General features: G+C 44.7%; 2 protein-coding genes across 4 annotated transcripts; one reads left to right on the top strand and one right to left on the bottom strand.

Annotated features, from left to right (window-relative positions):
- The first annotated feature begins 1,662 nt into the window (after positions 1-1,662).
- LOC119197996 (myelin-associated glycoprotein-like) lies at positions 1,663-6,595 on the top strand. 3 transcript variants are annotated; one of them, XM_037454762.2, is made up of 10 exons: positions 1,663-1,934; positions 2,362-2,493; positions 2,772-3,182; positions 3,390-3,710; positions 4,037-4,339; positions 4,701-4,970; positions 5,056-5,340; positions 5,487-5,589; positions 5,689-5,758; positions 5,863-6,595. In XM_037454762.2, the coding sequence occupies exons 2-10, from the start codon at positions 2,427-2,429 to the stop codon at positions 6,199-6,201; spliced, it is 2,169 nt and encodes a 722-aa protein (XP_037310659.2). In that variant the 5' UTR covers positions 1,663-1,934; positions 2,362-2,426; the 3' UTR covers positions 6,202-6,595. The 3 variants fall into 3 exon arrangements, with proteins under 3 accessions (XP_037310659.2, XP_062421687.1, XP_062421688.1); XM_062565703.1 differs by having other exon boundaries at positions 2,304-2,493; XM_062565704.1 differs by having other exon boundaries at positions 2,258-2,493.
- Positions 6,596-6,836: 241 nt separating this feature from the next.
- Positions 6,837-10,301, bottom strand: LOC119197318 (sialic acid-binding Ig-like lectin 14). Its single transcript, XM_062565558.1, has 7 exons — positions 10,241-10,301; positions 9,607-10,005; positions 9,080-9,400; positions 8,380-8,488; positions 8,021-8,081; positions 7,730-7,928; positions 6,837-6,841 (listed from the first exon to the last, which is right to left on the bottom strand). The coding sequence occupies exons 1-7, from the start codon at positions 10,299-10,301 to the stop codon at positions 6,837-6,839; spliced, it is 1,155 nt and encodes a 384-aa protein (XP_062421542.1).
- Positions 10,302-10,657: the final 356 nt, after the last annotated feature.

Below are 10,657 nucleotides of genomic sequence, written 5' to 3'. Positions count from 1 at the left end.
AATAACACTGTATACTCTTCATTAGGGGTGACCACACTTTTCCGGTTCTCAAGCTACTTTTTGACCGATCAAGTCATACCGGTGTACCTTACTGCAATGACTTGCTGTTTGGAGTCAGCCAGGTTTTTTTTAATGAAATGAAATGCATCCAGATTGCTAATTAGCATTAGCATTAGTTTTCCATTAGCTCCCGCCGTTGACTGCGTGACGTGACTTGATTTCTTTTATCAATGGCAGAGAATCGACCTCTTGGTCCCCACTGATCTACATGTCATTTGTAACATTAGATCTACACGGACCAAGTGCAGAGCTTCCCTGGATGGTGATCGCTGTCATTTCTCTCATTGTGAACATCATCATGATGGTCCTCTTGATGTTTCTTTGGTACGTCCCCACTTCATCATGTGATGCTTGGATCACTCCGTCCATGCAGCGGAGACCTTGAGACAACGCGTCATGTGTCACTCTTTCTTCTCTCCAAAGGAACACGAGGAAAAAAGTGACGCCAAACCAAGAGGACAGGACTTACATGTCACTGCAGAAAACCGACCAATCCTCAGAGTATGATGTCATCGCTCGACCTCTGAACTAAGAGGCCTCAGCTTCCACTGAGGGATCGACGAGATGCTTCTTTCATTCCTCCCTTCAACATGTCTGAAGGGTCATCAATACGGTTCCTAGACTTCTTTTAACTTAACTGTAACCTGTATCCCACTTTGGACAGTGTTATTATTTTATTAGTTTACATTTTATGTACAAATGAGCATTTGATTGCAGCGATGTTTATAAGATAATAAAGATTTATTTTACCTATATACATATTATGCGACTAATATGTCTGCTAGCATTAGGTGGCTTAGATATGAGTTGATCAGAATCTCTTGTTTAATTCATTCATTTAAAGTAGTCTTTAAAAGGTCTTTTTCCTGAATTTTGCTTTTATTTGTTTAGTGACTATTTAATAAAACAATTGTATTTTTTTTTACTACCGGAGACGGAAGGGGAGGAAATAGTCAGATGAGACAAATATCTCTGAAATACCTGAGTGAGTAACTGATGCCGTCATTCAATGCACCTCAGGGACAAATGTTACTCAACCAGGACAGAAAATACCAGATGAACATTTAACGTCCAAAAATTCACATCACAGACACGAGTACGTTGACTTTATAATATCCAGCAGTTTAATTTAGCCTCATTTACGTCAAGATCAATGCTGCTCTAATTCAATCAATGGTCATTAATACGGAGATATGTGACAAAGGTCAAATGGATAATCACTACATTGACTCACTTTGGTAACTTTCTACAGACATTGCCCAATTATGAACAAAAAACCTCCCAAATATGCAGAAGTGCTCTCTAAGTTGCTGCCATATATTTTGAATGGTGTAATGCTGAAAGCAGATCATTTATTTTTCTCTTTTGGGTCTTAATACACTTAATTTGTCACGAGTTATCATTTTAATATAAGATTAAACCAATGTTCATTTGAAATTAAAGAAGCTATGTATAGTTTAAGATTAACAGTTAAAACACATTTAGAAAAAAATAAAGCTCAGTTTCGGTGCTTTCTCAAGACTGGGAAAAACCCCCCCCACATTTTCACAACTTCCCTTTTTAAAAACTTTCAAATTGCCTCAGTTGATGAGGTTCAAAAAATAAACAAGCAAACAAAAACCCTTTTCGTCATTGAATGTAAAAGGTTCAAATCAATGCTTACTTTTCCAGAGCTGTGGTAGACGGATGGGGATATTATGAGATGTAGAGAGTGTTAAAGGAGAGGAGAACTGTTGCTCAGCGCTGTGAGGAAACTTCCAGAGACATCGTTGTTGCACAAACAGAGAAGAGGAGTGAAGGGAGGAGAGGACGAGTCCGTTAGAGCGAGGAGGCCTCTGCACAAATCACTGCTGAGAGGAGGGAGAGCGGGACAGGTAAAGAGCAACATTCGTAGCGCATTGTAGCACTTCAATCTCACCTGTAGAGAGTTGTACGTCGGCTTATTTAATGAAATTGCACTCGTTCTTTTGAGTTTGTATCCTTATGGTTGAAATGCACTTTATTGTAAGTCGCTTTGGATGAAACCGTCAGCTAAATGACACGTGATGTAATATTCCTACTTCTAAAATGCTTGATGAAGGGCGTGTATATTTGGTGTAGAATTCATTAAAAGGTTCAGTTGCTACGTGTTGCTGTATTTGTTATTGCAACAACGTTCACTTACCGTACGGAAGATCTTTTTTTTTTTTGAGGACAGATGTTGCAACCGTGGAATAGCTGACAGTGCAACATCCTGCGTTCAGATGGGTGCCGTCAGCTGTGGAGTTTCCTTCGCTTCACTTCCTCTAATGGTCGTTGCAGCTTCCGTGCAACGCTGGTCCTGTGGAGGCCGACGCTGACTCTCCTTCAATCAACCGAGCGGCACCATGTTCGTTCTCACCTGGGCGACCCTGCTGCTGTTGTTGGTGGTCGGGGACGGGGACGCCGCCGCAGGTACGCGTCCTCGCTGTGATCGTGTTCGTCATTCGGCAGAGTTCTCCTTCCGCTTCGCCACAGCTCACGCTTCACACATGGAAACGAATCATGGATGAAGAATCTTAGTTAAATGAAGAAAGGGTGTTCTGTTGTCTGATTAACGTTGCTTCCAACACCAGTTATGTGAAACAAAAGGATTTTATATTTATAAAAAGAATCGTTTGTTAAACATTGTGGTCTATTGTCAAATTTAAATAACCCAAATCCCTGTTTTTTTTCTCTGTTTTTATTAACAGATGGATCAGTAACACAGTGTATTAAAGGTTACTGCATCACGGTCAGAGAAGGAGAAATAGCTGCAGAGGCTGGACTCTGTGTGGTCATACCGTGTTCTTTCACCACTGCTGATGGCTTCACACCCAAACATCTGCTGTGGTACAAATGTGGACCATCAAATCAAAGATGTGGGGATTCAAACATGATTTTCCACTCCAACGAGGGCAACAAGAAAGTTCAGGCTGGGTTTAGGGGACGAGTTTCACTGCTGCAGCCTGATGTGGGTCTGAAGAACTGCAGCATCATCATCAATGACCTCACTGAGTCAGACTCTGGATCATATCAGCTCAGAGTTCAAAATGGTTTACTAAAAAATGATGGGAAAGCAGATGGAGTAACATTCAAGCAAAAAGTAAACATCTCAGTCAAAGGTACAAAGAGCTTCAATACATACAATCATATAATATTCATCACATGTTGTGTATTTACAGTCTGAGCGGAGCATGAAAGGATGTTTTGCATTTGTCGACCTCTTTGGTCAAACAGTACAAAGTGCATCAGTTCCTGATAGAAGTTCCACAAATGTTGCGTTGAAGTGAGTGTTGATCTTCATCTCTCACTGACTGCTCTCCCTTCAGGTCTGACCCAGAAGCCCACAGTGGGGATTCCTCCTCTGGCAGAGGGGCAGCAGACCACACTGAGCTGCACTGCTCCTGGTCTCTGCTCTGGATCGGATCCTGAGATCACCTGGACGTGGAGAGGAGCAGGAGAGAAGGACTGTCCCATCACAGGAAGCATCACTGCTGTGAAGACCGAGCACCTCACTTCTGTCACACGGAGACGCAGCTCCACTTTGACCTTTAACCCTTCAGCTGAACACCACGGCACCAATGTGACCTGTAAGGTCAGCTTCACCAACAACATCACTACAGAGGAGACGGTCACTCTGAATGTGACCTGTGAGTATCACTGACCTTCATGCTCACCTTCACTCTGTGACGTCTAAAGGGTTCTCATATCATTTCTCAATTTTTTTTGCTGAGCTTTGCTAAAATGAACCTCATCAACAGTGTTCTCACAGGTTGTAAATATGTGGGGGCTTTAACGATGATTATAATAGTAGAGATGCATTAATTGCTATTTTCTCATCTAATTCAAATTTTGTCCGACCTGACCTTATACAGACTTTCTTTCTTAGAGAAAGGATTTACTTATATACTACTAATCAAAAGACTATGAAAACCGGGCGTTTCCTCATAACACATGATGTCATCCTGTCTCCCAGATGTGAAGGATTTTAACATCAGCAGGAACACAAGTGTGAAGGAGGGCGAGCCTCTGAACCTGACCTGCGGGGTTGAAAGCTTTCCTCCATCTCTCATCACGTGGACAAGATCTCCTGAGACACACACGCACAATCAAACAGACACACACTGGCACAACAACACTGAGGCCTTCACGCAGAGAGAGCGTGGAATGAGCACGTTTTACGTCCTTAACGCGACACCGGAATATTCTGGACGATACATCTGCACAGCCAAACATCTGGAGCGCACTCTGGAGCAATACGTTGATGTAAACGTCATATGTGAGTACAAAGTTCAGCTGCTCTAATTCAGAACAATTATGGTGTTTGGCTCCTTCTTTCAAACAAGTAACTTCAACTTTGCTCTTCACATCAAGAGTCATGTGTGACGAGCTCAACGGGCCTTTTTCCTTCAATGTTTGCAGCTAAAATGCACTGTTTTCGCTTCAGTTCTTAATGGCCCAATGGATCCAAACATGCAGAATTAGGATCGTAGGGTCTGCAGTCCTTTAGATGCTGGCGCCCTCTGGTGGTCGGATGTAAAATAAAAGTTCACGGCGCAGACGTTGCAGGAATGCAAGCAGAAACACATCTTCTACCCAACGTGATCATTAGGATGCGAGGTTCATGACTGTCTTCACAGATGTGAGGTCGCCTGTAATCACCGGCAGCACAACAGCGCTGGAGGGAGGCGCTCTGAACCTGACCTGCGCGGTGGAGAGCTTCCCTCCGTCTCGCGTCACGTGGGCCACAACGCGGCGCCGCGGGCTCGACACCGACCGGCAGAACGGAACCGGGTCGGCAGCCTCGCTGGTCATCCCGGACGTGGCGGCGGAGGACTCCGGACGGTACACCTGCACAGCGGAGCACCCGGACGGGACGGTGACGGCGTACGCCGACGTCACGGTGACCTGTAGGTTGGAGACCGGGCTCGACGCGCACGACCTCACGCGGTGATCGGCTCTGTGACCCTGGGGATTCTGCTTGTGCGCTTTCAGGGCCTCCGAGGTTCTCAAACAGCTCCAGGTGTGACGTCCGGTCGGAGGTCGTGACCTGCGTGTGCGTCAGCGAGGGGCTTCCCTTGCCCTCCATCAGCTGGCCGCTGCTGAAGAACCACAGCGAGTACTCCGTGGTCACCACCGTGTCCGGCCACGCGGTCAACAGCACCGCCACGCTGACTCTCAGGGACCACGTGGGCACCTCCGTCCAGTGTGTCAGCAGCAACGACCACGGGGAAGCAAGAGGGAACCTCAGAGTCCAGCAGACCACGTGGGACACAGAGGGTGAGTGTTCTCAGTGAGACGCGGCCTCGTGACGTCTGCAGCAGCTTCATGGCTTCCACGAGCATCGGGCGAGCTGTCAGAAGGACGTGAAACGCTGCACATCAGTTCAGAGATGGACTCTTTTCTTTTGCTCCTCTTGAAAGCAGAACTGTCCTCGGGACCGGTTCCGTGGCTGCAGGTCGTCGTTGCCTTTTTCATTGGAGTTCTTCTCTCAGCAGCCCTTTGCTGTTTGGTCACTAGATGCCGCAGGTACACCATTAAATCAAAGGATTCAATGCGGCTGTAGTTTCTGGATGAAATGACGAAATAAACGTTGCTTTTCGTTCACTGGTTTGAATTTTCTTCCAGAAAAAAACAGAAGATCTCTTCAAATCAGGATGAGACTCATGAGATGGTGACCAGTGAAGAGGCCCCACTGGTATTTCTATTCATCCCCTTTGGTTTTTACATACTTTGTTCACTACATACATCGAAGCTGAGTGGCTGCTGACTGAGTTTCATGCATCACGTTGCACCTGACAGATAAACGGCGCCCGAGCCGTGGAAGACGATCGGACCCACTACCAAGAGTCCGCCCAAGGAGAACGGGGAGCAGCCCCGGACGTCGATGGCGAGCCCAAAGATGTGCTGTACGCCAACATCGATTTCTCTCTGCTGAGCAGGAAGAGTCTCAGCGGGGCGGCGAGGAGCCGAGAAGCCACCGAGACGGAGTACGCCGAAATCAAGAAGGTAGCCGAAGAGCAAATGGACAACGGCGGCGGAGAGGGGGTGAATGCGTCGGGGGGGTCGATGGTCGGGGAGGACGGGGAGGACGAGGTCGCGGTGTACTCCAGCGTGAAGGATGTCATGTCTGAGATCTGAGATCTGTTGCATTGTGGGTGAAGCGTCGTTGCGCCCAGCAGCTGTGATGAATGGACCTGATGAACTGATGGAGGGTCCTGTGATCTTCAGAGGCCACATTCCGCCCCCTGGTGAAGTGACCCCTGCGAATCCACCCCTTTAACCGAGGGGGGGGGGGGGGGGGGCTGAGACTTGGACACAGTTTCCTTATTCAAGCGTCGTTGAGTTCAAACGTGTCGACTTTTTCGTACTAGTCCCGGATCAAGTTCACTCACGGCGACGTTGACTCTGCCATCTCTCCACTAAAAGGACAACCCACCTCCATCCTCTCTGCCTCTCAGAGCTCAAGTGTCCTTCTGTCAGACATCATTTCATTCGGTTCTCTTAGTCTCCCTCTGCGTACGTTTTAAATAAGTTGCTCTATTTTAAACCGATTTCTAAACGGTTTGGTTGGTTATAAATGTCAGATGTAGTTATGACGCTGCATACATAATATAAATGTGTTCAAATGTGTTAATAAATGTGTTCTTGTTCATGAACTCATCCTCTACTTCCCTTTTTGATTCTGCACCAAACACAAAACACACTTGTTTATGCTTGGAATCAAAAGATTTCCGACTGCATTCCGTAATTTTGACAGATTTTGTTGTGAGTGATCAATCTGTAGAGAATAAAGGCTGATGAGGACAAACAAGTAGCCATTTAGCAGCTAAATAAACTCATGGTTCAAGATCTACTGCCTCAAAGTGTCAATGTTTAAATGAGTCATCACTTCAGAGACATTTCTCAGAACACAACTCATAGAAGTTGCCCAATAGATTAACGCAAATATAGATGTTCTTGCAGTTAAAACAAAAATGTTAAGATGCACTAAATATATTAATTTCATTATAATACATCTTTTTGAAAGAAGAGTTGTAAATTTTGATTTTTCAGTGTGTAAGTTCATTTAAAATAATTATCTTAAAAAATATCTAAAGGCAGATTTCCCAGTGGACGTAAATCTATTGATCCTGTTTTGCTGATTTCAAAGGTGCAAAGTACCTTTAAACTGTTAATGGCTTGACTGCTGCACAATGGAAAGAAACTGTGGTTCGTGTTCATCTTGTTGTCACTGATGGATCCTTTAATAGACGCACACAATGTTAAAGAGCTTCTGCATTTGTTTATGATAAGCTTAAATGTAGCATTAGTTTTCGTCAGTCCCTCTGTTAACACATTGGGCTTCTTATTGATTTTATATCGTAATCCGTGGTTTATTTCTTCTCTCTGAAGAATGAGTGAAATCAAATGAAATAACCGACATTTTCATTGGTGGAAGGAGCTTTTATTTCTGTGCAAATACATCTAAGTTTGAATATTTCATATCAATAGACTCCACCATTACTTTATGGACATTGGAGTAAAAGCACATCATCCTCACCTCCACCCTCCTCCTTCAGCACACACTCTTCTTTCTCCTCATCTCCCCCCATGGCCTCCTCCTCCTCCTCCTCCTCCTCCTCCTCCTCCTCTTCCTCCTCCTCCTCCCGGCCCTGCATCGTTTCACCGTCCTCAGCACCGTCGCTTTGCCTCTCCTCCGTTCCCTCGATGTTGATCTCGGCGTACTCTGTGTCTGGGGTCTCCTGCGTACCCTCGGCCCCTCCGGCACGCTTCCTCCTCACCGAGGAAAAGTCGATGTCCGAGTACTCCACGTCACCTCCTGGGCCGTGGGTCCCGTCGCTGCCCGCTGCTTGATTAGGATCCATCTGTCGGGTCGCAATTCGGGAATAAGGAATCATTTGAGCCAACATTTAACCCACGTTTAACTGATGTATTGTGTGTGTGTTAATATAAATACCAGTGGAACCGCTTGAGTGGTCACCGTCTGCAGGTCCATTCCACCAGAGTTCCGTTTGTTTCTGGGGAAAAACAAGGTGAACAACCATTCATTACAACCTCTATTTAAGGTAATCATAACTGTTAAGCACTTCCTCTGTCACTTCACAAAAGAACATTTAGGGTCAAACACAAAGAAGGCGAACTGTCTTTTCATTTTGTCTCGTTATGATCTCTCTATTTTTCCTTAAAAGGTAAAACGGCCCATTTCAGAATTGCTGAATTCACCTTTATGAAACAAATTAACAAATTGATGAAGAAAAGGACGGCAATTCATGGCAAAAAGAAAATTAGTTTTGCAAAAAACAAGAACAAAGTAACCTGCAGCATTTTAGGGCCAAACAGCAGACGGTTGCTGAAAGAATCCCCATCGAAAAGGCAATGAGGACCTGTGGGTTTGTGAAGCTCATGAAAAATGAATAAAGCAGATCTGGAATGAAGAGGAACAAATGAAATAAGTGAATGACAATGTATTGCTGCTCCTTCGTGTTGGAAAGATTATGAATTTTTAAAAGTCGCGTCGTGCCTGCGAGGTTCTTCTCTGCTTCCTCGGTCCCATTTCTGCTTACACACTCACCGGGGGTTCGGTTGGTAAACTTTGGAAAAACTGCAAACAGAAAGAAAAAAACTCAAGAACAAAGCAAACAGTAAATTAAAAGAACATGAAGAGAGCCAGATCATTTAAAAAAAAAGCTCAGGGAGCATGGAAATCCGACAATATCACATGACATTACATGTCATTCAGCTGACGCTTTTGTACATTACATTTGAACCCATTGTTTGAATATTAGGGGTTAGGTGTCTTGCTCAAGGACACTTCAACATGGTGCATGAAGCAGCCAGGAATTGAACCACCAACCTAATCACTCAATCCACCACCATCAACTATCTTCACATTCTAATAATTTAATGTTGTAAAACCAACCGACGTTTAAATAAACCATCAACAACACCTTCTACATGTGGAGAACCCTTTAGACGTCACAGAGTGAAGGTGAGCATGAAGGTCAGTGATACTCACAGGTCACATTCAGAGTCACCGTCTCCTCTGTAGTGATGTTGTTGGTGAAGCTGACCTTACAGGTCACATTGGTGCCGTGGTGTTCAGCTGAAGGGTTAAAGGTCAAAGTGGAGCTGCGTCTCCGTGTGACACAAGTCAGGTGCTCGGTCTTCACAGCAGTGATGCTTCCTGTGATGGGACAGTCCTTCTCTCCTGCTCCTCTCCACGTCCAGGTGATCTCAGGATCCGATCCAGAGCAGAGACCAGGAGCAGTGCAGCTCAGTGTGGTCTGCTGCCCCTCTGCCAGAGGAGGAATCCCCACTGTGGGCTTCTGGGTCAGACCTGAAGGGAGAGCAGTCAGTGAGAGATGAAGATCAACACTCACTTCAACGCAACATTTGTGGAACTTCTATCAGGAACTGATGCACTTTGTACTGTTTGACCAAAAGGTCGACAAATGCAAAACATCCTTTCATGCTCCGCTCAGACTGTAAATACACAACATGTGATGAATATTATATGATTATATGTATTGAACCCCTTCGTACCTTTGACAGAGATGTTTACTTTTGAAGAGGATTGATATGTATCTGTGTTTCCTTTCAGTAATCTGAGCTGATATGATCCAGAGTCAGACTCAGTGAGGTCATTGATGATGATGCTGCAGTTCTTCTGTTTCAGGTCAGGCTGCAGCAGCGAAACTCGTCCCATAAACCCAGACTGAACTTTGTTGCTCTTGTTAGAATGAAATATTGTGTCTGAATCAGCACAAAATCGTTTTGATGGATCACATTTGTAAAACACCAGTTGGTTGGCGACAAAAGTAGAATCGGTTTTGAAAGAACACGGTATGACCACACAGAGTCCAGCCTCTGCTTTTACTTCTCCTTCTCTGAAAGTGACACAGAATCCATCTTTACAGGGTTCCTTTCCCTCCACTGATGAACCTGTTGATGGAAACAGTGAGAAAGAATTTATATTTCTTCACAAATAATAACTTTTGGTAAACACGTCAATTATTCCATAAAATATATAGCTATATATGTATTTGTTCCACAAATATATAGTTGCAGTTGCAAAGTGACTCAACAGGTGCTTCCATTGAGGACATCTATCAAGGCAAACCTTTGACTCTCATGTCTTAATGTTGGCGTCATAACTAGATGATAATAAAGATGGTACCTGTAGCAGCAGTGATGCGTCTCACAGAGAAGAGCAGAGTCGCACAGATGAGAACAAACATCCTGATTGGACGATGGAGACAGTCCGTCTCTTTTCCTTTAACAAGAACAAACGTTTCAATGTGAACTGAATGACTCAATGAAACCGGAGCAGAAAAATACGTGATGTGGCAGCTTCAAGCTTTCTTAGCCCCCCCCCCCCCCCCATGAATACAGACAAAGCATCAGCACCTAAATAATGCCTCGTGCGGTTGGTTTTCATGATGTATAAAGGTGCCGCTTGTTGTCGAGTTCTCCTGCTCCGATCTTCACTTTCTCTTCTTCTTCGTTCTCTTTGCTCTGGAGCTATTTTCAGACACGCTTGTGACACTTAGTCAAACCACTCAAATGTGTTAATACGTATGTATTTATAATAAAT

The sequence above is a fragment of the Pungitius pungitius genome, chromosome 11 (assembly GCF_949316345.1).
Source record: "Pungitius pungitius chromosome 11, fPunPun2.1, whole genome shotgun sequence".
Lineage (NCBI taxonomy): Eukaryota > Metazoa > Chordata > Actinopteri > Perciformes > Gasterosteidae > Pungitius > Pungitius pungitius.
This window is presented reverse-complemented; position numbering and strand designations above follow the sequence as displayed.